The sequence below is a fragment of the Emys orbicularis genome, chromosome 1 (assembly GCF_028017835.1).
Source record: "Emys orbicularis isolate rEmyOrb1 chromosome 1, rEmyOrb1.hap1, whole genome shotgun sequence".
NCBI lineage: Eukaryota > Metazoa > Chordata > Testudines > Emydidae > Emys > Emys orbicularis.
In genome coordinates this window covers 313,975,313-314,002,337 of record NC_088683.1, presented here as the reverse complement: position 1 = coordinate 314,002,337, position 27,025 = coordinate 313,975,313, and the positions used below count along the sequence as shown (strand labels likewise).

The 27,025-nt window shown below is 44.9% G+C and overlaps 1 protein-coding gene across 1 annotated transcript in view; it reads right to left on the bottom strand.

Annotated features, from left to right (window-relative positions):
• Positions 1–26,370, bottom strand: part of FOXO1 (forkhead box O1) — a 93,545-nt gene extending 67,175 nt beyond the window's left edge. The window contains exon 1 of the mRNA XM_065408153.1: positions 25,762–26,370. Within this exon, the coding sequence (XP_065264225.1) occupies positions 25,762–26,370 (609 nt within the window). The remainder of the gene's footprint in view (positions 1–25,761) is intronic.
• Between the last annotated feature and the right edge of the window lie 655 nt (positions 26,371–27,025).

Below are 27,025 nucleotides of genomic sequence, written 5' to 3'. Positions count from 1 at the left end.
ATGAGGAGTACTTGTGGCACCTTAGAGACTAACAAATTTATTTGGGCATAAGCTTTCGTGGGCTAAAACCCACTTCATTAGATGCATACAGTGGAAAATACAGTAGAAAGAGATATATACAGAGAACATGAAAAAATGGGGGTTGCCATACCAACTCTAACGAGACTAATCAATTAAGGTGGGCTATTATCAGCAGGAGAAAAAAAACTTTTGTAGTGATAATCAGGATGGCCCATTTCAAACAGTTGACAAGAAGGTGTGAGTAACAGTAGGGGAAAAATTAGCATGGAGAAATAGAATGAAGAATGTAATTACCTGTCCATAATTTGGGGTAAATTTAAATTTATTAAACAAAAAAAGCCTAGCCCCACAAATTATTTAAATACATTTTTCTAAGATTCCTTACCTATATTTCAGTTTAGATTACAAATGAAAATTTAAAGAACTTTCACTCTGTCTTTATTTTTAAAAAACATGCATTTCACTGAGCAGGTTTCAAAAGTCATTCACAGGTTGTTTCACTTACAGGTTGTTACACCACCACCACACTGCTGCTAAGACCAGGCTCACCAAACTACATACGAATGTTTAAGCGTGAAATGAGACAGAGTCCTGTGGCACCTTATAGACTAAGGGTATGTCTACACTACGGGATTAATCCGAATTTATATAATTCGAATTTGGGAAACAGATTGTATAAATTCGATTGTATGCGGCCACACTAAGCACATTAATTCGGCGGTGTGCGTCCATGTACCAGGGCTAGCGTCGATTTCTGGAGCGTTGCACTGTGGGTAGCTATCCCATAGCTATCCCATAGTTCCCGCAGTCTCCTCTGCCCATTGGAATTCTGGGTTGAGATCCCAATGCATGATGGGGCCAAAAACATTGTCGAGGGTGGTTCTGGGTATATCCTCCCCCCTCTCCAGGAGGCAACGGCAGACAACCGTTTCGCGCCTTTTTCCTGGGTGAACAGTGCAGACGCCATACCACGGCAAGCATGGAGCCCGCTCAGCTCAAGACAGCAATCATGAACATTGTAAATACCTTGCGCCTTATCGTGCAGTTTATACTGAACAAGAACCTGGAAAACCAGGCGGCGAGGAGCAGGCTACAGCAGCGCGGCGACGAGAGTGATGAGGATATGGACATGGAATTCTATCGAACTGCGGGACCCGGTGCTTTGGAGATCATGCTGTTAATGGGGCAGGTTATAGGCATGGAACGCCGATTCTGGGCCCGGGAAACAAGCACAGACTGGTGGGACCGCATAGTGTTGCAGGTGTGGGACGATTCCCAGTGGCTGCGGAACTTTCGCATGCGTAAGGGCACTTTCATGGAACTTTGTGACTTGCTTTCCCCTGCCCTGAAGCGCCAGAATACCAGGATGAGAGCAGCCCTCACAGTTGAGAAGCGAGTGGCAATAGCCCTGTGGAAGCTTGCAACGCCAGACAGCTACCGGTCAGTCAGGAATCAATTTGGAGTGGGCAAATCTACTGTGGGGGCTTGCTGTGATGCAAGTAGCCAAAGCAATCACTGAGGTGCTGCTACACAAGCTAGTGACTCTGGGAGATGTGCAGGTCATAGTGGATGGCTTTGCTGCAATGGGATTCCCTAACTGTGGTGGGGCGATAGATGGAACCCACATCCCTATCTTGGCACCGGAGCACCAGGGTACCCAGTACATAAACCGCAAGGGGTACTTTTCAATGGTGCTGCAAGCACTTGTGGATCACAAGGAACGTTTCACCAACATCAACGCGGGCTGGCCGGGAAGGGTTCATGATGCTCGCGTCTTCAGGAACACTACTCTGTTTAAAGGGCTGCAGCAAGGGACTTACTTCCCGGACCAGAAAATGACCGTTGGGGATGTTGAAATGCCAATAGTTATTCTTGGGGACCCAGCCTACCCCTTAATGCCATGGCTCATGAAGCCATACACAAGCAGCCTCGACAGGAGTCAGGAGCTGTTTAACTACAGGCTGAGCAAGTGCAGAATGGTGGTAGAATGTGCATTTGGCCATTTAAAAGGTTGCTGGCGATCGCTACTAACTCGCTCTGACCTCAGCCAAAGAAATCTCCCCGTTGTTATTTCTGCTTGCTGTGTGCTCCACAATCTCTGTGAAAGTAAGGGGGAGACCTTTATGGCAGGGTGGGAGGCTGAGGCAAATCGCCTGGCTGCTGATTACGCGCAGCCAGACACCAGGGCGATTAGAAGAACACACCAGGAAGCGCTGTGCATCAGAGAAGCTTTGAAAAACAGTTTCATGACTGGCCAGGCTACAGTGTGAAATTTCTGTTTGTTTCTCCCTTCATGAAAACCAGCCCCCTTTATTGACTCATTCATTCTCTGTAAGCAACCCACCCTCCCCCTTCCCCCAGCTTTCTTTCAAAGGAAATAAAGTCACTATCGTTTAAAAATCATGTATTCTTTATTAAGTGATTATAAACATAGGGAGAGAACCAAGAAGGTAATCTGGGTGAGGTTTGGGAGGAGGGTAGTAAAAGGCCACTGAATAAATTCAATATAATGACAGCCTTTTGGTTGGGCTGTCCACTGGGGTGGAGTGGGAGGGTGCATGGAGCCTTCCCCCCCCCCCCCCCCCCGCATTCTTACATGTCTGGGTGAGGGGGATATGGAACATGGTGAGGGGGGAGGGAGGTTATACAGCGGCTGCAGCGGCACTCTGTCATCCTCCTGCTGCCGTTCCTGAAGCTCCACCAGACGCCGGAGCATGTCCGTTTGCTCACGCAGCAGCCCCAGCGTTGCAGCCTGCCACCTCTCATCTCGAGCATCCCTCAAGACCTCACGTTCACTGGCATCTTTCCTAAATTTAGATACAGTGTCCTTCCACTCATTCAAATGAGCTCTTTCATTGCGGGTGGATTCCATTATTTCTGTGAACATGTCGTCTCGCGTCCTCTTTCTACGCCGCCTTATCTGAGATAGCCTTCGGGACGGAGGAGGGAGGCTTGAAAAATTTGAAGCTGCTGGAGGGAGGGTTGAAAGAAAGGAGAGAAGTTTTTAAACTGATACATTTTACAGAACAATGCTTATACTCTTTCATGGTGAAAAACACTATTCACATTACATAGCACATGTGATTTCAGTACAAGGTCACATTTTCCATCTTAATATTGAGTGCCTGTGGCTTTGGTGTTCGAGATCACAGACGCAGGTCCGGGCAACAGAATTCAGCTTGCAAGCAGCCATGGTAAGCCATTGTCTTTCGGCTTCTGCGCCCTCCTTTCCCACATACCAAGCAAAGCCTGTTGACTGCTGCGGTTTTCCTGTTAACCTTCAGCAGCAGAAAACAAACTAACCCCCCCACCATCCAATTCTCTGGGATGATCGCTTTATCCCTCCCCCCACCGCGTGGCAGGTATCAGGGAAGATCCCTGCAGAAACCAAACTAACCCCCCCGCCCCCCCCCATGAATTCCCTGGGATGATCAATGTATCCCTCCCCCGACCGCGTGGCTGGTAACAGGGAAGATCCCTGCTAGCCAAACGCGAAAAGCTCAGGGCCAATTCCCCCCCCCTGTGCTTGGCTAACTGCAGGGAAGGATTTCTTTTCAGCCACAGGCAAACAGCCCAGTAGGAACGGCCACCTCTGTCCCCTTAATTAAGTTCCCGTATTTCAACCAGGTTACCATGAGCGATATCACTCTCCTGAGGATTACACAGCAAGATAAAGAACGGATGTTGCTTGAATGCCAGCAAACACCAGGACCATACGCTGCCAGGCTTTGTCAGGCAATGATACCAGATTACTTGCTGCAAGCATGGCGTGGTCGAGTGTCCTACCATGGAGGACGGAATAAGGCTGCACTGCCCAGAAACCTTGTGGCAAGGCTTTTGGAGTACCTCCAGGAGAGCTTCATGGAGATGTCCCTGGAGGATTTCCGCTCCATCCCCAGACACGTTAACAGACTTTTCCAGTAGCTGTACTGGCCGCGAATGCATCCCAAGTCCTCAGGGCAAATTAATCATTAAAAAACGCTTGCTTTTAAACCATGTTTTATATTTTAAAAGGTAAACTCACCTGAGGTCCCTTCCATGGGGTCATGGTCTTGGCTACTGGCTTGGGAGGGTACTTCAGTCAGGCTGAGAAAAAGATCCTGGCTGTTGGGGAGAACGGAGTGCTGGGTGCTCTCTGCAAGCTCGTCCTCCTCCTCTTCTTCCCCATCCGCAGAATCCTCAGGTGTAGCTGATGAGACTATCCCCGACCCCGGAATCCACGGTCACAGGTGGGGTAGTGGTGGCGGCCCCCCCTAGAATTGCATGCAGCTCGGTGTAGAAGCAGCATGTCCGCGGCTCTGACCCGGAGCGACCGTTTGCCTCCTTTGTTTTTTGATAGGCTTGTCTGAGCTCCTTGACTTTCACGCGGCACTGATCTGAGTCCCTATTGCGGCCTCTCTCCATCATGCCCTTGGAGATTTTTTCAAAAGTTTTGGCATTTCGTCTTTTCGAACGAAGTTCTGCTAGCACTGAATCCTCTCCCCATATAGCGATCAGATCCAGTACCTCCCGTGCGGTCCATGCTGGTGCTCTTTTTCGATTATCAGCCTGCATGGTTACCTGTGCTGATGAGCTGAGGTATCTGTGGTATCTGTGGTCACCTGTGCTCTCCACGCTGGGCAAACAGGAAATGAAATTCAAATTTTCCTGGGGCTTTTCCTGTCTACCTGGCCAGGGCATGCGAGTTCAGATTGCTGTCCAGAGCGGTCACAATGGTGCACTCTGGGACAGCTCCCGGAGGCCAATACCATCGAATTGCGGCCACACTAACCCTAATTCGAATTGACAAAATCGATTTTGGTGATACTTCGCTCGTCGGGGTGGAGTACAGAAATCGATTTTAAGAGCCCTTTATTTCGAAGTAAATGGCTCCGCTGTGTGGACGGGTGCAGGGTTAATTCGATTTAACGCTGCTAAATCCGAATTAAAGTCATAGTGTAGACCAGGCCTAACAGAAGTATTGGAGCATAAGCTTTCGTGGGTGAATACCCACTACGTCAGACGCCTGACGAAGTGGGTATTCACTCACAAAAGCTTATGCTCCAATACTTCTGTTAGTCTATAAGGTGCCACAGGACTCTTTGTTGCTTTTTACAGATCCAGACTAACACGGCTACCCCTCTGATAAGTGTGAAATGTTTTTCAGTTTCAAGATTTAGTTCATAACAAATTTTGCAAAAAAAAGGAACAGTTTCACAAAATATGCTTAATTTCACTTCCATGATAAATCCACACTCATATATGTATGGTCACATTGTTGAAGGAGCACAAATTAATTTTAATGATCTAATTAAATTTGAGTTTTGTCTAACTCCTGTTTCAGCCCTTCAAACAGAGAACGGCTAGTCATTTGCTCCCGTTTACCCCAATCCATAATACAAGGCACTCAAAACTAAAATAACAAATACAAAACAAAAAAAGTAATACAAAATATGAAATTAACCTGTGGAACCCACGGCTGCAGGATAATTTGAGGCAAATAGTTTGTGATTAAAAAGCAATTTGATATTTTTATGAACAGCATCTGCTGTTACACTAGTTAAAATAAAATTACAAGTGTTAATAATCCATTTGCTTCAGGGCATAAATTCATCATCAGCTACAGGAAGTAGAGCTTTCCCCATGTGTCAGTTTTATCTGTAGCACAACTTTTACAAATGGACAAACAATCTTAGCTTTTCATTCTTGGTAATTAAAATGGTCCTGTTTGATTGGGAGAAGAAAACACAGCTGCCAGAGTTTTATAAGCTTTGACAGAATTAATTTTTTGGGTTTCTCCAGCCCAAGTATGCACTCTGTATGTGGCTGTACACTCCACTGGTATGTGCTGGTGTTTAGAGTGAGGTATTAAACAATAGTTTTTAAATATGGTTTTGAGGTACATCGAACAGTGTGTAGCTAAAATCTCTATTAAAAGTTTAAAATGTCAATAAAACATTAAGTGACCTTTATTAATAATTTCACATATGTATAAAGAAAGGCATTCAGTTAAGTCTATTTATAAGGAAATTAGAGCTTTGAGAAAATGAAAGTGAGGGGGAAAAGTTTAAAATATTACATGAAAATTCACTTAGCCAGTATTTTTTTTAAAGTATTTAAAGGACTGATATTATATGCAGTTTTCTCTGAGAAAACTGCTAGTGTCACAAAGAACAATTACTAGAACATCCAGAGAGAAGGGAAATCCCTTCTCAAGATTCCTCAAGGTTATGAATCCATACTTTCTAAGACATTCAGCAACTTCAACTTGCAATTTTGGTTCCAGAGACTTTGTCAAACTTAGCTCTTCCAACCATGACTAGCATCTATAGCACTGCAAGACTGGCTGTTCATTGAAACATTCTGTGCCTGGATGTCTGCTACCTCCAAAGAGCATAAAAAGTATGAAGTAACATGTATCATGATACGATGTGTAGCTGTGAAAAAGAATGAACTGGCAATTAAATTTGAAAAGTTGTAAATACTTTGTATAAGAGAGGCATTCTGAAGAAAATCTGCAATTTACTGGCTTTGGGGAAAGGTATGGCCGATAAAATGATAATCAATATTTAAATAACTGCATGTTAGAATAAATATACATAACTCACTTCAGAAGTGGTTTTCCCAAACAGGTTTAAGAAGTTCTAAGTTAGAACAAACCTACACAGACTTCTGTTTATCCTTTTGGCATATTAAACTGAATTCAACAACCGAAAGGATTAAAGAAATTTAAAATCCCAATCTAGAAGAATCAACACTTAGTTTATATTTTAAAACAAGTATTTTGCAATGTTTTATTTTAACTCACTAGCAGAATAGATAACGTAGGCCCAATTACATGTGAATCTCAATTCAACAATCTCAGTCTTAAATTTACCATCATCAAAAAAGCAATTAACCCTTAAAATTACCCCAATATCTTACTATTTAGAGTTTTAACAGAATGTCAATGTTGTTTCTCCAAGACAGAAATATTTAAAATACTGAGGTTTTTTGAAGGGCTTTATTTATTGATTGATTGAAGTCTGTTAGCTTTACTTCACATAATTTTCAGTACAGCTCTGGGTATTCGCAGTATCCTGAAGAAAATTAATCAAAAATTGGGATGGACACACAACAGTATAGTCCAGGGGTTCTCAAACTGGGGGTCGGGACCCCCCAGGGGGTCACAAGGTTATTACATGGGGGGGGGTCGCGAGCTGTCAGCCTCCATCCCAAACCCCACTTTGCATCCAGCATTTATAATGGTGTTAAATATATAAACAAGTGTATTTAATTTATGGGGGGGGGAGGGAGAAGTCACACTCAGAGACTTGCTGTGTGAAAGGCGTCACCAGTACAGAAGTTTGAGAACTACTGGCATATAGTCAAAAAATGTAATGTGTTAACCAGCACTTTCATAAAGTGCAATGTATTCATTACTCTTTGCCTATGAGAAACACTACCCAGATGGCATTACCTTCTCCTATAACAGTAACTGACTAGTACTCTGTCACCAGGGCTGGCCCCCAGCTAAGTCTCTTCTAAGGAGAACCAGCCAATCCAGATCCACCTGTGCACAGTTAACTGGATACATGGCTGAGCAGCAGTTAGTTAGTTAAGGAACTCCCAAGGCCCTAAAGGGTTATGAGGACTCAGGCAGGAGCCCAGAACACAGAGGAAGCTCCCAGGGAGAGAGCTTCTCAGGAAAACTGGGTAGGAAGCTACACCCAGGGGCATCTCCCTAGAGAGCAGAAGCTTCCAGAGAGAGGAATAGCCTCAGAACGCAGAGAGAGAAAGCTCAAGAGGAGACAGCCTACACAACTCCCCAGGAAGGGAGGCCTGGGAGACACCATGAGTCAGCATATGAGAGACAGCAAAGATCCAGGCAGTCGAGAAGCCTGGGGACTTATAGCAGAAGGAGAAGGCTTGTTTACATATGTTTGGCAGTTGATTAAATAAACTAGACCCCACAAAGGGGCATTGTTCACTGTATACAAGCCTGATTGAGCATTCTGAAAGGCCACTAAGGGAAACTGAGGCATAGACCCAATTGTGTTTCCACACCAGGGCACTCCGGAGTGAATTCCCACCATAACATACCCATATAGCAAAGTGTTTAAAGCAGTGATCACCAACTGGTAGATCGCCATCGACTGGTTGATCCTGGAGCCTCTGCCAGTTGATCACGATCTCCTGGTTGGTGACCACTGCTTTAAACACTCTGCTATATGGGTACGTTATAATGGGCATTCACCCCTCCGCCGCTAAAAGTCCGGCAGCGCAGCAGGGCTAAAGCAGGCTCCCTGCCTGCCCTGGCCCCACGCTGCTCCCGGAAGCAGCCAGCACACCGGAGGCCCCGGGGGAGGAGGGACAAGGGTCTTTGCGCACTGCTCCTGCCTGCAAGCACTGCCCCCGCAGACCCTATTGGCCAGGAATGGGGAACTGTGGCCAATGGGAGCTGCGGGGACAGTGCCTGCAGGCAGGGGCAGCATGCAGAGCCACATGCCCCCCCTCGCCCGAGGTCATAGGGGCGTGATGGCCGCTTCCGAGAGCGGCGTGGGGCCGGGGCAGGCATGGAGCCTGCCTTAGCCCTGCTGCGCCGCCAACCGGGAGCCACCCAAGGTAAGTGCCGCCCGGTGGAAGCCCGCACCCTTCTTGCGCCCCAACCTCCAGCCCCCTCCCGGACCCACACCCCATACCCCCTCCTGTACCCCAACCAACTGCCCCAGCCCTGTGCCCCCTCGCAGAGCCAGCACCCCATACCCCTTCTTGCACCCTGAGCCCCTGCCCCAGCCCTGAACCCCCTCCCAGAGCCAGTACCCCAAATCCCCTCCTGTACCCCAACCAACTGCCCCAGCCCTGAGCCCCCTCCCAGAGCCAGTACCCCAAATCCCCTCCTGTACCCCAACCAACTGCCCCAGCCCTGAGCCCCCTCCCAGAGCCAGCACCCCATATCCACTCCTGCACCCCAACACTCTGTCCCAGCCCAGAGCCCCCTCCTGCACCCAAACTCCCTCCTGCACCCCAACCCCCTTCCCCAGGCTCAGCCTGGAGCCCCCTCCCACATTCCGAAACCCTTGGCCCCAGCCCAGAGCCTGCATCCCCTCCCAAACCCCAACCCAGTGAAAGTGAGTGAGGGTGGGGGAGAGTGAGCAATGGAGGGAGTGGGAATGGAGTGAGCGGGGCGGGGCAGATCCTGGGTTGCACTTAAATTCAGAAAATGATCTTGTGCATAAAAAGGTTGGAGACCACTGGTTTAAAAGTTACTAGGCTAACTTCTGCACTCCGTTATACTTTTGTAACCCCACTAGTTTTAATGGGGTTGGATAGATATAGCCAAGGACCAGATAAGACCCACAAAATGTAAGTAATTTTACTTCTTTAGGCACTTTAATATGAAGGACCTAGAAGCCTTGAAGTTGGAAGCATACCATTTTGGAGATCCTGTTAAAAAGATGATCACAGTGCAGTCTGCTGGTCACATTCAGACATAATGTGGCCTGGAAACAATATTTTGCCCTGTAGAAGGTGTTTTCATATGTGCTGCCTTCTGAAAAGCAGTTTAGTTGTTCTTTTAATCTCAAGCACCCAGCAAATATGAAGACACCAGCTCTCATTTACTCCTATTGCCAGGATTAATATGGACAGGAGCAAAGAATGGGGACAACAGAAATAACGCACAGTATTGCACTAAAAATTAGTAAATACTACAAGTTAGGTAAAGAGTCAAAGTGCAACATCAACTCAGCCAATTTTGGATGGTTATAGCTAAGCCTCAGTTTCTAATGACTGTGTGGTGTATGTGCCAGAACACCCTTCAGTCTTTTTACAGCCTCAGTTGCTAACTATAAACCTCCAAAAGTAAAGACGTGAAAAAAAGCATTTGAGATACTGTACAGCTACATTATACAGGTCACTTCTAAACTGCAAGAGAACATTAAGTTGCCTTGCCGCTGTTTTACTAAGGGATACAAGAGCCACCCCCCATACTCTTAGTGATTATTCCTATTATATAATTTACCATGAGGCATAAAAGGGGTGGAAGGCGTGTCCCAGCTCACTATTAGTGGCACTGATGCTAGTATTTACAAGTCAGAAGTCAGTTAGGGATTTTATTCTCTTAAATCCTCAGGACTGACCATTGCGGGATTTCCACAGAAATAACCCACAGAAAAAGATCTAGCTTGAACATACTTAACAGATTTCTATTCAGATACCCAAGTAGTATTCTCCATTGCTTGACAATAAAATATCGATATTCTGACAATATAATATGGAGATACAATATTTCCAAACAGCAATATCTCCATTGCGGATAGGTCAAAGTGAAGCTTCAAAGTTCGTCAACTTTTTCACTTCTTCTATCTGCATCATGTAGCTTTAATAAACACCTTCCCCATCAAACCTACTTACCTGCCCAAATGAAAGAAGCAATAAAGTTGTGTTTTCCTGACCACAAAGGGGAAGAGTCAGTGGCGCTGTCTTCCAGAGAAATACAATACAATGTAGGAAGTTACAAATTAAGTTACAAGTTGAGTGGAATGTTGAACATTCATATACTGATCTGACGGGCTAGCGCTCAGTGCATTCAACTGAAACGATCATTTATTAAAAATATCTATATGCAATGCTTTTTTCTTTGTTTTATTCTCATAGTAGTAATTGCCACACCTCAGGACATTTTCTTTAGACAGGTATCAGGGGGTAGCCGTGTTAGTCTGTATCTACAAAAACAACAAGAAGTCTGGTGGCACCTTAAAGACTAACAGATTTATTTGGGCATAAGCTTTCGTGGGTAAAAACCTCACTTCTTCAGATGCATAGAGTGAAAGTAGACAGATGACTAAACTACCTAGACACTGTGCCTCAGACTAAAAACTCCTCCCAGAGGGTCAGTCCTCATGAACTGATTTCTGCATTTGTTATTGCTCAAGTAAAAATTGTCTTTTCTTGTATTCTTTATCTTTGGAGGCTGTCTGATCAATGGCCAAAGCCAGTAATACTGCTATCCCAGTTGTTGTAAAGAATGTGTTAGCGCTCTTTGCTAAATATTCTCCCCCTCCCCGCCCCCGAAAATGCTATTTCTATGCATGTGCATACTACTATTATGCAGTCAGGCTAACAGAATACGTATTGTGCAATCACTGGAGGCAATTCACATCTGTTAGAATATGAATACCCTTAATCTTGGTAGAGGACTGTTCAGTTCTTGGAGCACAGATTCCTTGGTGGTAGAAATTTGAGGACAAGTCTATTATAGTGATAAATGTGGATATACGTGTTCAAGGAAAAAGGAATGGTGGGGATGAGGGGGGGAGATAGGTGAATGTTTAGGTTTTTAACTTCAAACTAGGGCTCAAAAGTTGTTCATTTTATCATGCAAGTAATAAAGGAGGACACACAGTTTTTGCAGAGTCAGATTATGTCTGCATTTGAAATGTAATAATTTGTTATAACTCAGGCTATGGCTACGCTACAACTTAAGTCAACATAAGTTATGTCGCTCGGGGGGGGGGTGAATTAGCCACCCCCTGATGACACAACTTATGCCAACTTAAGTGTTGGTGGGGAGAGCACTATGTTGGCGAGAGAGCTTCTCCCGACGACATAGCTACCGCCACTTGCAGGGGCTGGAGTATTTAAGCCAAGGGGACAGCTCGCTCCCGTCTGTTTAGAGCAGCTACACTAGAGAGCTTACTGCGGTGCAGGTGCACCACTGTAAGCTCTCTAGTGTAGCCATAGCCTCTGTAATAGCATTTATACACCTGTGACCTCGATTAGGATGGCTTCACAAAGCCATCCTAATGAATGGAAAGAAAGCAAAGTGGCCTCTAATTAGGAATCTAATTACATTTTGGGTTCCCCTTCCCCTCCCCCCCCAAAAAGGATTTTTTTTCCTCTTTCCTATGAACTCTTAAGATCTAGGTTCAAATCAAGTTTGAATCAAAAGATCAAAGTTCAATTTGATTAGGTTAAAACAATTTTGTGTTCTTGCCCTAAACTTTCCTGGACATTGGTCTAGCCCAGAGGTGGGCAAACTACAGCCCGTGGGACCATGCTGCCTGGCCCTTGAGCTCCTGGCTGGGGAGGCTGTCCCCCAGCCCCTCCCCTGCAGTCCCCCCTTCCCTGCAACCTCAGCTCGCCATGCTGTCAGCGCTCTGGGCAGCGGGGCTGCAAGCTCCTGCTGCTCTGAGCAGCATGGTAAGGGGGTAGGGAGCGGGGGGGGGGTTGGATAAGGGGAAGGGGGTCCTGGGGGGCAGTCAGGGGACAGGGAGCAATTGGATGGGGCGGAGGTTCTGGGAGGGGGCGGTCAGGAGACGGGGAATGGGGGTTGGATAGGCGTGGCAGTCCCGGGGGGTGTGGATAGGAATCGGGGCAGTCAGGGGACAGGGAGGATTGGATAGGGGATGGGGTCCCAGTGGGCAGTTAGGGGTGGGGAGGGCCAGGGGACAAGGAGCAAAGGGGGTTGGATGGGTCAGGGGTTCTGAGGGGGGCAGGAAGTGGGAGGGGGCGGAGGCCAGGCTGTTTGGGGAGGCACAGCCTTCCCTACCTGTCCCTCCATACAGTTTCGGAACCCTGATGTGGCCCTCAGGCCAAAAAGTTTGCCCACCCCTGGTCTAGCCAAAGCCTCCATTTTGGCACAAGGCAGTCTTGGTTCAAAAGGCCCAGGTCTAGATTAACAGAGATGAGGCAATTTGAAATAGTTGGAGACTGAGCTGTGCAGAGAACCCAGTACCTGCACCATACCTGTCTCTAGCAGATTAATCCTTCATGTTCATTAGCATCAAATTCATGCAGATTTATTTATTTTTAAAAAAGCATTCTGTTATCAGGACTGCTGACCAACTAGAGATTTCACATTAAGGAACCTAACTAAGAAATCTCTTTCTGAACTGCTTCTTTATCATGAATCTTCCACTCTACCTCAACTATTTACTTTCCTTGCTGGAACAATGAGAAAAACACAAAATGCTTTATTGGAAGAACATAAACAGAGATCAACCAAAAGCACAATATTTTTAAGACTCGCCACCATAAATATTCTACTTTAAATAGTCTTAACTGGTGTATATTTATCACTAGATGATTAACATACTCCCTGTAATACATAACAGGAAGTCTTATTCCTTCCTGTTACCTACAGTATATCAGTGCCACATACACATGAACTGCCAGAGTATTTGCAAGCTAGTCTAAGAACTAAAAGTAAGTCTTTAAGAAGACTCCAGCCAGCTTGAAATCCTGACGTAAAAGGGCTATTAGCTCATAATTCAAACTCTTAACAAAAAGGAATTGGTGAACTGGCCTATTGCTGTTCAATGAACTAATATTTTAGTAGCCAATCTCAAGTCTCCTTAGAGTGAAAAGATTTAGGTTCACCCTGGCACAAGCATCTCCCAACTGTTTTTCCCTTCTTCCAAGGTTTGAATCTAACAATGGCCTTGGCTACACTTGCGAGTTACAGCGCTGTAAAGGCTCCCCCAGCGCTGTAACTCACTCCCCGTCCACACTGGCAAGGCATTTGCAGCGCTGTATCTCCGTGGTTGCAGCGCTGCATGTACTCCACCTCTCCGAGAGGAATAGCAAGTATTGCGCTGCCGCGCCAGTGTGGCCGCCCAATGCGCTGTGAATGGCCTCCAGAATTATTCAGCAGTATCCCACAATGCCTGTTCTAGCCACTCTGGTCATCAGTTGAAACTCTACTGCCCTGGCCTCAGGTAACCAACCATGTGACCGACCCTTTACATTCCCCGGGAATTTTAAAAATCCCCTTCCTGTTTGCTCAGCCCGGCGTGGTGTGGAGTGCTATCAGCGAATCTTTCCAGATGACCATGCCTCCACGCGCCAAGCGAGCCCCAGCATGGAGCAGTGGCGAGTTGCTGGACCTCATCAGTGTTTGGGGGGAGGAAGCTGTACAGTCCCAGCTGCGCTCCAGCCGTAGGAATTACGATACCTTCGGGAAGGTATCAAAGGACATGATGGAAAGGGGCCATGACCGGAACGCCCTGCAGTGCAGGATTAAAGTGAAGGAGCTGCAGAGTGCCTACCGCAAAGCCCGCGACGCAAATGGCCGCTCGGGTGCTCCCCCCGCGACCTGCCGATTCTACAAAGAGATGGATGCGATACTTGGGGTTAACCCCACCTCCACTCCGAGCACCACCATGGACACTTCAGAGCCGGTGTGGGGGGAGGGAGGAGGAAGAGAAGGAAAACGGGAGTGATGGTGGTGGGCCAGATGGAGACACCCCGGAATCCCTGGAGGCATGCAGCCAGGAGCTCTTCTCGAGCCAGGAGGAAGGTAGCCAGTCGCAGCGGCCGGTACTTGGTGGAGGACAAACAGAAGAGCAGGTTCCCGGTAAGCGGGTTTTTTTTCCGGGAAGGAATTTTTTCGGTGCGGGCTCTTTGGGAGAGGAGGGTTAGGCATGCATGCCTAGATGCGGAATAGTGCATTGATGTGGTTTATCACATCGCGGTAATCGGCCTCGGTAATCTCCTCGAATGTCTCATCCAGAACGTGTGCAATGCACTTGCTGCAAGCCCCGCCCCCAGGAATCGAGCCGCGCTCCGGCTGGGGTTGCCGGGCTTGGGTCCGGCCCGCGCCGCGCCGCGGGGGCCGGGCCGGAGCTAAGCTGGGCCAGAGCCGCTGGGGCCTGCGTGCTCGGCCGGAACCGGGGCCGGACTGGGCCGCGCCTCCCCGGAGCCCTTCTCGCGCCCCCCCGCCACCCCAGCTTACCTGGTGCTGCCTGCCTGCCCCTGCTTCTTTTCAGACTTCCCGCGAACCTCTGATTCGCGGGAAGCAGGGAAGGGGGAGGAGCAGGGGGGGGGAGCGTTCAGGGGAGGAGGGGGAAGTGAGCTGGGGGCGGGGTGGAGAGCTGCGGCGCGGGGCCCTCTTAGCGCGGGGCCCAATTCAGCCAAATCGGCTGAATCGGCCTAAAGCCGGCCCTGGCCAAGGCCAATGATTCACGGGGGAATTATTGATGGTTGCTCCGGACTACATTCAACAAATCAGAGCTAGTAATGTTAGACTCTGTTGATACTTCAATAGCTGCAAGAATTTTTTTTTCTTTTCTGATTTTAAAAAAAGAATTAAAAGTTCCTCTTTACCCAAAAATCAGATACCTTGACTGGAAATTAAAAGCACTAATTTAAGAGAGACCTAGGACTACAGTAATTCCATAACACAATGATTCTAAAGCAACCCCTCTAAGAGTAGTGAAACTGGGTCCCAAACACTAGAGAAATTTTAATATATTAATTAATTGAGTTTGCAAAAAAAAAAAAAACACACCACTTTATTTAAGGGATTGATTTAATCTGGCATATACAAATTGCACCCACTGTAGACAAACTAGGAATCTTCAGCCCTGATTCATTACTGCATTACTCCAGTTTTACTCTGAAGTAGCGACATTGTAAGTGTTCTCTTTCTCCCTTCAGCTGTTTAAAATAGGCCAAAATGTGCCTTCTGGACTAGCAGAGAAGTGATGTCTGACTCTAAATATACTCCAGCGGCAACAACACTTTACCAACTTGCAAATGAAATTTGGGGTGGCTTTAGCTCAATCACCACTTGCAATTATCTTATTCACTTTATGGGCATAGGAAGACAGCCTTCTATAGCGTAGTGGGTAACAAATCCAATGCCTTAATCTCATTACTGATAGGTATGCAATTCATGTAATTAAAGGCACCTAATTTAATCCACTCCCCTTTAAGTAAACAAACATTTCTGCTGATCTTGCAGGATGTAAGCTCATTTGCACAATAAATGCAGTCTAACAAGTCACCATATTTAGAACAAGTTGCTTCAGTCTTATCTAACTGCCTAGTTTAAACAGATAATTACTGGAGTCAAACCTGAGAGAATTAAAGAATTTACTAACTTTTGTTGTAATATGGAATCACAAATTAGCACTATCTAATATTGTTCAGACAGTATCAATGGTAAACCCAAAATCTGATCGGATCTATGTAGTTCTATTACCTATTTGAAAAGTTGATGTAATCTGTATTTGAACTACTCTTTTATATAACCAATTCTTGCACCTCAGCACTCCTAAGACACTCTCAAAACTCAGCATGTATGACCATGGGAAAAGTTTCTTTACAAGATGTTAAATAAGGACTGTCACAAGTGGTCTAGCAGTAAGGCAGTCTAAATAATAAAACACTGCTGAATTCACTATAAAAGAAAAAAAGAAAAAAGAAAAAAGACAAATTCTATGTACTTCATAAAACCTATATGAATGCAACGTTAAGATTGAGACTAGGCCAGATCCAGCAGATCAGTAGAGTACAAGGTGGGAGGAATGAAAAGGTTGCTTAAGGATCACGTCGCTCTTCCCTGATCCAGCTGCCGTTCTGTAAAAGAGCCTGTGTGCTGGGTTAGAGCAACATAAGGACTGAAGAACAGATCAAATTTAGACCAGCTGCATGGGGCAGAAAACACAGCTGCGAAATAACAGGGTATAATTGCTTTTCAGGCATACCACCTTCCCCCATGCATGCTTCTGTATTACAGAAAATGGGGCAAAAGGGAGAGGGAGTGCCATCAGAGCCGCACATTGCCTATGTCAGCAGAGGATCAGCTTTACATTGGAGTGATCTCCTCACACCAATTACTTTAGGTTATGTGAAGCAAAGTAGCTGCACTGCGCCATCTGGCCCCTTTAAATAAAAGTTCTAACTTTGTACAAAGTTATAGTTTCCATGGAGAATAAAATGGCTGCTTGCACATATAAATATTTCATTACTGTATATCTGATTTCCCCAATGCTTTCTACATCCATTATGACAGAGCTCTGGTTGTTGTGAGAACAACAGCTTTCAATTCCTCCCCCCTTTTTTTGGTGGGCAATTAAAATCTCAGTTTTTGCACTGCTTTAATAGTGTTTTTGAGCTTTTAATACCTTTCAAAAGAGAGAGAAAGAAAAGGGCAGTGACAGTGGGATTTACACAGTTCTTTCACAGATCAGTGCCAGCACTGGGAAGGTCTAATACGGGAGGACTTCTGAATAATATACGGTCTTCACGCATTGCAATATCTAATCACTTAAGCAAGTGCTTCTATGCATTACAGTGCACAGATATATTTTAGTTTCTATACTCTGCAGGAAAGAGGCCATCTTTAGCTTGTAAAGCAGATTATGGGGTTCTCAAAATATAAGTCTGGATAAGTACTCTTGTAAGGAAATGGACTGCACATGCACAATATACTATATTCAGTACATGCATGTGAAATTTGGAACTTAAACTGCTTGAATTATGTGAGCACAAGACAGCCGCAATAATCACTGAAAACATTACTCTGTGCTGTTGCAAACCAAACAGCTGAATGGATTTTCTAGCTTGCCCAAAAATTAATTTCTAGACCAACAACAAATATTTCAGAAACATTTCAGAGAAGTTTCAGCCCTAAATGTCACCAGCCACGGGCTTAGAATGAGGAAACCTTCTCAATACAAAGCAGCAGCAGCACAGGTATGATACACCAACAACCACTTAGCTATTCTCTTTGTAAGTTGTAACTTGCAACTTACAAAGTTTAAGGAGTACTGAAACATAGCCAGGTCTTCTCATTACCTCTGTTGAATCTCATTTTTTCCTCCTACATTATTCAGCAATAAGCCTTAACTTTTTCCTCTGCACATCAAAATTCTAGGACTACTCCACTCCACCCAGCGATGCACACAGTTCCAGCAGATTTTCAGCAAACACTTTTCAAACTGAGCCTCTTGTCCCCTGATGTATCCACAAATGGTAAAGTACTTCAAAATCTTTAGCAACTATTGCAACAGTGTTTCAAATGGAGCAAATAAACCCACCCCTTAAGCATCGCTCAGATTTTAAGCAACTTCATGACACGTAATTTCTTCAATATTCATATAAAATAGATCTAAAATAGATACCAAGACTAGTGAAATCAAAAATCTGAAGCAGTCTCCAGTGCAATCTTAGCATTTGATTTCATTCACTGTATCCTCATTTATGACCTAATTGAAAGCTACTGCAAAAGCAGTCATGTTACATTGCACCAGGGCTAACATATGATAGATGCACATTACAAGCCTAAAAGACAGCTACACAGCAACTTTGCTGGATGAAGACTCATGAATAAACTCAAATATATTCTTTTCAGTAGGTAAAGTGCAGTAAACAATATTTAAATACAGTCCAAACTAGTGAAATTCTATATGCAGAAGCATAAATGCAGTTCTCCAATACATGCATGATTGTTTCCTTGTGCATTTTAGATGTAAGAAGTTCAGGCTAGTGTGGTAAAGGTCAGAATTCTTACCACATCAAATTCAACTGCCCTGCATTTTAATTCACAAATAAAAATTCTACGCAACTCATCAATACTCTAGTGTAAACTAGCAAATGCTAAGAAAGTCACAGTTAACTGCTGCATGTATGACTTAACCTGAGGTTTCCTCCTGACTTCAAACAGATGCCTATCATCAGCTCAGAACCTCTATTGTATATAATTTCAGAAAGAAAGAAAGTGTATTTACTAGAAATATTTGGTATGTCTTTGTATTAATTAGCAGGTACTGATCCTGCCAGCTATACTCAGAGTTACAAAATCACTTCCATCAGAACTCCCTGTTTTCACATTTTTTCCAAAACAAAAAGGTGGCTGAAGACTGAAGCTCAGCATGGTCATAACCAGTGTCCTGTGTATTTTGCAATTCCATTGCCATGGAATTGGTCTGCAATTATGCTCTCAAAGCATTCATTTAAAAAAGGGTGTCTAGCATTCGTGGTTTGTAAAATAACAAGGCAGTGTCATCTTGAATCTGCAGACAGCCTGAAACAATAGTTCATAGAGGCGTGAACTGCCCAATTTATCTCAATAGTGTTGACTCAAATCTAGAAAACACTGCCAATTATTTTACTGTGGATTATTTTATCAGAAACATCCAACTAGAAGCTTTATCCCACCGTCTCAGATTGCCTCTCTTACACTGTCCCGTGTGCCAAAAGCCATAGCTACCAAAATCTCCAGCTCCCCTGACAACTTCTACAATGCAGTTAATACAAAAATCTGGAGCATATAAAAAAAAAAAATCAGAAAAGGACATAACCAAACTGAATGTATTATAAAAGCAACCACCACAATGGCTAACATGCAGATTGCCTAATTTTATTTCACCATGAGAGGGTGACAGAATCATGGGCTTTTACCACAAAACCTAGGTCCATCTTACCACAGAGTACATGGGCATGGGGGGTGGGGAGGAGACAAGTAAGGTAGGAAATAAATAAAAATGTTAAAGCACTTTTAAAAATTAAAAAAAAAAAAATCACTTAAGAGCATGCTCAATATTCATCTCTGATTGTTAATAGATGCTAATGAAAGTATGTTCCCCTTTAGGATATGAAATGCATGTTCAAACTGCCCAACCTTAGGAGAGGACTTGCACAGGGACATGGGCTGCTGCTGCATTAACAGTTTGTATAAGAAAGATTATAAGCATTAATGAAACACACATAGGAAAATCCACACCAAAAACAACCTGCTTTATCAAGAAGAGAAATTGTGATCTTAGACTGTATGCAATTTTGTTGCATTCCACAGTATTCTGCACATTTTAGGTTCGCATTCAAGATTTAATCGGAAACATTAACTCGAGCCACCTTGGACATACACACTATGTTCCAGTCTTGATTTGTTTTTTACTTAATCATATACCTTAATATTACATTCATATATATTGCATAAGGGTAAAATGTAAAATATATAGGATTTGTAGTATGATCAAATTAACATTACTGTCTGAATTTTTAATTTTCACATTTCCTGACTTCCTGCTACTTTAATTGTGTGCAACCTACAGGGGCCTGATAATTTTTTTTTTTTTAAATCATACAGAAGTGAGGGGTTTTTAAATCTACTACTGTTACAGCTGGTATAACTAAAAGATGGAAAAGATCTTTCATGTGCATTTGACAGCATTTTCTGTCCATTAATTTCACTGTTGCCCCAAAACAGTCAATTTTGCGCCTATCTGTGTGGACCTTTAAAAATACTGTTGTCTGAAACAGAATAGGAAAATGAGTTTATAAAGCCACAGAAGTTGGCAAGAAGACCCCAGACCTGAAGTCACTTAATTCTTTTTTTTTTTTTTAAACCCAACTAACTAGCTTTCAAGTTGCCAGAATCATTTTAATATTACATTAAACTAACCTGTACATCTGAGATACATATACATCCCTTTAAAACAAATATGCTATTGCCACATAAGTTTGCCACAAGTACTAATTCCCAAAACTGGCTTTATTTTCCTGATCATAACATCTCAGCACATAAATAAGAATGCAGGCACTCTTCTATACAGAGCCTCTCACTTGAGTCACTGGTTTGAATCTTGCCAATTAAAGATAGTGAAAGTTACTACTGAGAGCTATTTAGTGGCTTGTATGAAATGAGGTGGCAATGGACAGACATTTATGGCTATGAAAGATTTATTTTGACATCAGACCAAACATGTTTATTTACAATATGTTTTAAGTTGGCAGAGTCCCGCTCACTGAAAGTTAAAGACATATAGCAATGCATGATGTTATCAGTCCACGAATCACTTAGGAAAGTATCAATTTCTATTGCAAAGGCACAAAGTTAGATACCTACCCTTCCTGTATCATGACTGTTTGAGCATGTAGCAATTCTGCAGTGTAAATTCTGTGTCTATCAACTAGTATCCTATCACCTTCCATATTAAAAAAAAAAGCCTACATGTTTGATAAAACCTATTTTAAATACTTCAGCATGGAATGTATTTTTGTTATTTCAGTTATTCAGATACCAAATTAAGGTTTCTCAAATTTTTGTAAAGTGCTCTGTACTGTACTCTATTTGCAAAAGGCTTTTGAAATATTTAAGATTGTGTTATGTGGCTTTTCAATCAATACCACACCCTAGAATCATCTTTGTATAGACACTTATTCAATGATGAGTTAGTCAAGACCACTACAACAATTCTTATGGACAAAGACATTCAACTCAGCATATGCTTTGGACTCACCCTATCAGGCATACTTCCACTCATACTTCTGCAACTTGCTATCATCTAGTCTCATTCCTATAGCCAGGACAACAGGTAAATCTAGGTGATCAAGCCTTCACTAAGCCAGAAGTCAAGAAGGTGTAACCAGTGATGCAATCTTAATAATCTCCACAAGACTTAAATAATATACCCAATTTACAGCGAAAGCCATCAAAAGTTAGTAGTATTTTCTGTTTCAACAGAACATTCTGTCTAAAGAATTACTCTGAGGATATCTGAATGTTGGTAGGGTCAACTTTTGGCTTTATTCCATTTTCAAAGGCTGAATAAAAGAACTAGAGCAGCAAGTGCTGAAAGAGAGGATGTGATAGATGTTCTTTATAATTAATCTCACAACTGTTCTGAAGTAAAACAAAGCTGCACATCATGCAGTGTGTGCACACCAGGTGTCTGAGTTTATATAGGATATCTAACCAAAAATCATCAGATTTATATAAGGAAAAAAGTTACCCATAGTTATTTCCCTCAGAGGTAAGTCCACTGCCACCACAACAGACTCCATTTCTTAACCACATTCTACCCTTATCCGCATAACTTGGGTAAGAGATTGTTTTGACTGGAATAGTACCATAAATCTTTGTGCTTCTTCACAACACACTCAGTAACTTTCTTGTTATCACTACAACAGTTCTTGGTCTTTCTACAATTCTTTTTAAGCAAATATGGTTATCAACAGTGCTCGTTAGCGTTCAATAGTACAAAAGGGTTTGGTAAAGAATGTTTAGGCTCTCCCTTTGTTGCATGATTCATTCAGAAGAGTTGATGAGCATGTGGGCATTGGTTTTTTGAGGAGGGCTGGCAGAGTTTACATTTCAGACTAGAAATTCTCAGGAACTCTACAGCAGACTACACACACATAACTGGGATCAATTTTACCTACTTTAGTAAACGTTACTTAAGTATGTACTTAAGTACAATTTCTGTGTAATGTAAAATTATATTGCCTTTGGCTTTCACATTCCTTTTATTCACAATATGGAGATGAAGTTTTAACAATCAAGAAATATACCAGACTAGACCTGGACTCTGTTTATTTTCAGTACCTGATAGATAAAGCTGACCTAGTTAAACTGCATTTTTCACTAAAAGAATTTTAACAACTGAAATTACAATTTGGTAGTTATAGAATCACAGACACTTGAAACTGAGGAGACATATTCAGTGACCTAAATAATCAGTTACCAATGCAGAATATCATAACCAAGGTTGAAGGCACTGGAAATTAGATCTTGTTTAAACATTTCATTCTGAATTTCTACTCAAAACAAGGTGTGTAATTTGACAGCTCACTACATAAGGTTTATAACTGTAAAAGCATCTAAACTCTAATTATAACAATATGGAAAGTTTTTTTCAGACATTTTACCCAAAATAAGACATGCAATCCAAGTGAGAAAGAGGCAACTATACTATACTGTGTATTGCAGGCCATAAATAAATGGACCCAAGACCATTACAAATTCTGTCAGCAAAAGTTTACCCTCTAATCTATATTCAACCTTCCAAGTAACACTCCTTTTTCAGGGCCCATAACTGACTGAAATTTAGAATGTTTTAATTACACCTAAAGAAGTCCACTGATTACAATACAGTACTAAAATAACAGATCCTGAGCCAAACAGACCCTTATTCAAGCTGAGCCATTGATTCATCATGTTAAATGAGGCAAGTGACTTGAACTCCTTGTGCCTCAGTCAACTCAGCTATAAAACTGGTTAAAAGCAGAATATCCTAGAACATATTATGGTGGAGCAGTAGCAAGACAATAGTTAAGACTGCATGAGGGTTTTCAGTTCAACAGGACTTAGATAACTAACCCTGAAGTGTGTGTGGGTGGGGGGGTGTAAAAAAGCCTCCACCTACTACCTAAGCAAGAAATTAGGAATGACTAGATGTATAAGTGGTTAACCACTTTCCTACCACCCTGTCAAAAATATGCACAAGGAGAAAAAGGAATCACAGTGACTTATGCTCAAGGAGACAGTTCAATAAACATTAAAAAAGCCATACTTAAATAGGGGTTCATAGACTATGACAGCCCCAAAAAACCCCAAACATTCCACATCCAACAAAGTAACAGTAGCAGTTTTTTAGTCTATAAACAAATGTTGGGAACAGGAAAGTCTTAATTTGAGAGCTAAAGCTCTGTAGGGCTTGTTAAAACAATGCACCACCAAAAGATAAGTAATAGAATACAAAGTAGTTAGTTAGTGACATTCTTTTTAGACTTTCTAGTTTTTTTAAATACTCCTTTACTCAAACTGAAAATGCACTTGACATAATCTCAATCTATACCAACCGACTGCACAACCACCTGAAAGATCTCATTTTTAAATGCTGGTCTTTCTGTTAAGCTTGATCATTCAAATTTCTTCACACACATCAACCTTTAGGTTTCTTAGCTCCTACCGGTAAATTTAGCAAAGTATTGTCCTTTTGTTTTTGTAACTTTATACTACAAGAACTCTGCAGGATGCTGTCTACCTATAAAAACAAAACAAAAAATGTTCCTTTCCAAATACCATATCCCGAGGTAGAGGGGGGAAATTTAAGAGACATTGTTTGGATGGACAATTACCCCAATATTTAAAAAGCCTTAAGTATTATCTAAACTAGAAACCCAAGTACAATGTATTTGGAAAAACTGATAAATCTACAACATTGCAAAGTTCAACTAATACTGACTGAAATTATATTATGAACCAGCCAGCAGAAAACACTAAAACTTGTAAAATACTGTGGAGGTATCAAATTAATGACTGTGATGTAACCCACTGCGTGGGGGGATTTTTCTCCCTTTATAGAGGCAAAAAAACAGAAGGCCTCTTCTAAAAATAATCTGGTAGGTAGTGACAAAACCCTATATACCTCTGTCATGAAAGTATACAAAGCAAGCTTTATACAGCATCAAACCAAAGGTTAACTTCTTTGAAGTAAATTAACTGTTTAAATATTGTCCCCAGTAAAGACTATGGGAAAGGGCGGTGCATTAATAATCAGTGTATTCAGACAAGTGGCACTTTGTAATCCAATTCAAATAGACAGTTTTAGAAAAGATGTAACTAATTAATATAGCAGGTTGTCTAGCCATCATTAGAGCTAATGGCTGACTTTTAGAGTTGCTGGTGATGTGTGAAGTGACAGAAAGGTCAAGCCACTTGCTAAAGAGAACATGTCCACTGTTGAACAGCTTTAGAAGTCTGAAAGACCAGAACTCTTGGCTGTTTGTAATTATCATCACTCCCACCCTGAAGCTGAAATCAGGACTTGATGCACAGCTAGTGTGTGCTTGCTACCCCATTCCAGCCTGTACAAGGCAGAGTAGCAAATTCTATGATCAACAGGTCATCTAGCAGTCTGCTACTTCTAGACAGGCAGACTTCATTCTGAGGGAAACAGTGTCCCGCTAATTAAAAAAACCTGTAAACTAAATTTAACAAAGCCATTACAATGAACACACAGCTCATTGGGTAAACATGCAGTGTTACTATAACCCTTGTCCCGCCTATGTCCCTTCCCCATTTTAGTTTATGACCCCCCCCTCCCCTATTTATTGGGTCATGTCTGAATTTAGACTGTAAATTCCTTGGGACAAGGACTTGTCTATTTGCTTCTGTGAAGCATATATCAAATGCCTGAGCACATAATGAACAATAGGATGAAAAGGTGATTTTATATCTTAGACCTAAAATAGCACTAGCGCTACTAGCTCTAGCTAAGCTACCTTTAAAAAATGGCAAATTCCCTCAATAAAATTAACTGCAATTAAAGTCTCTGTCGGAAAGGGCTCTGAACTCCCCTACTTACTTACAGGGAAGGTCTCACACAGTGGGTGAAGGGCGCTGCCATGTGTTTTAGGACTGGATCTGAAGTACGAGGCACCGGCCCTTTAAATGCATTGCACACATGGACAGGCTTGAACTTTAGCTCCACACCGGGCACAGTACAGGCAAAATGAGCTAGTGTCTGCTGCCCTGTCGCCCCCAGCACGTGGCACCCTAACACTGCGCTTCTCTAGATCTCCGCTAGCCCTTGAATCTCTGTCACTTTAAGTTCGTCCCAACTCTGCAAAGGGAAATGACACAGCGAGTCTCCGCAGCCGGCTGGCTGCTAAGTTACAAACCCGGCACAAGCAACTTCGGCTGCCCTTTTAGGCAACGGGGAAAGTGGCAGGCACCCCCTCGCCCCCGGGGACAGCCGCAGACACATGCAACCTGTGACAGCGTAACCCCTGCATCTCCCCCTTAAGCCACGTCCTCCTGTCTCTTACCAACTCTCGGGGGGGAGGGAGGGGGAGAAACACTTTTTTAAAGTATTCAACCACATTGCAAACCGAGCCAACCTGCCTAAGCTCCGGCCACCCCAGCGTCAGTGAACAGCCAGCGAGGGCAGAGGGCAGCCTGCAAATCACTACGCTGCCCTCTAACTTCGTGCACTTCACTTACGGGGGCGAGGGAGCAGAATTTGCAGCGTTCTGCAACCGCCCTGCTTCCCCTCCCCGATCACTAGGGGGTTGCAATGCTCCGCAATCCCCGGTGCACCCTGAACCCAGGCACGCACCCCGCTAGCGAGGGGCCGGGTGTGCGCTGCACCGCCCGGGAAGGAGCTTCCTGCCTCCCCTGAAAAAAGCGAGGTGGGAAGAGGCAAGTGTCCCCGCTCCTCCCAGGGTCCCGGGCCGGCCAGCTCTCCCCACGCCCCGCCGCCTCACCTTCCAGCCGGCCGAGCTGTTGCTGTCGCCCTTATCCTTGAAGTAGGGTACGCTCTTGACCATCCACTCGTAGATCTGAGACAGGGTGAGCCGCTTCTCCGGGGCGCTCTCGATGGCCTTGGTGATCAGGTCGGCGTAGGACAGGTTGCCCCAGGCGTTGCGGCGGGCCGAGCTGCTCTTGCGGGGCTGGCCGGGGATGGGACCCGCGGACAGAGCAGACACCGGCGGGTGCTGCTGCTGGAGCGGCGGTCCGGGCTGCTGTTGCTGCTGGTGGAGGCAGCCGGCCTCCTGGCACTGGAAGTCCCCGCACAGGCAGCCGCCACCGGGAGCGGCCCCTTCTGCTGCACCCGCGGTGGCCGGGGGCAGCGGCGGCGGCGGCTCGAAGTCTTCGCTCTCCTCTAGCAGGCTCAGGTTGCCGATGAAATCGACGCTGACCGCCGAGGCAGAGGCGGCCCCGTCGGGCTGCCCCCCGCAGGAAGGCGCCGGGCTGGAGGTGGCCGAGCTGGACGGGTTGAACTCCGGTCTGGGCAGGGGCCAGGTGCAGGAGCGGGGCCGGGGCAGCGGCTCGAAATCGGGGTCGATGTCCACGAGCTGGGGCGCTTCAGCCATGGTGGTGGTGGGGAGGGGACGGACTCCGGGGAAGGGCCGGCACGGGGGAGGCAGGGGAGCCCGCTGGGCAGCCGGGGAGGGTGCGGGCAAAGAGCCCACAGGAAGGAGCGGAGCGGGGCTGGAGGGAGCGCAGCGCTCCCGGGGCGAGCAGAGAGGGGGAGCAGGAGCCCGGAGAAGGGGGAGGGAGAAGGACACTTAGCTCCGCCACTTCATCAAGGCTCCCGGGGAGGGTCGGCGCTGTCCGGCCGGGGCACCCGCCAGCGCGGCCGTGGGGTCCGCAGGGCTCAGCGCGGCCGCCGGCTGCAGCCTGGCTCGCTCCCCCGGTCGCGCAGCTGCCTGTTGAGTGTACGGGACGCGGCCGTGGCAGCAGCGACTCAGCGGCGGCCCGGCAGGGACTTACTGGAACTCCCGCCCGCCCCGCAGCCGCGGCGGGGCCCGCCTCCTCCCCCCTCCTTCGCCGTGTGATTGACGGGCCCGCCCGAGCCAATGGGTGCCCCACGCCGCTTAGGAAACGATTTGCCTGTAGTATTATGCAGAGGCCAATTTTCCATGAGGGTTTCGTGTGTGTGGCTGCTGGTAAGTCAGAGTGTTTGCGTGAGCCTGGCTCGGTGGTGCGGTGCCTGTAGCCGGAGCAGGCAGCAGGGTTTGTTTACTA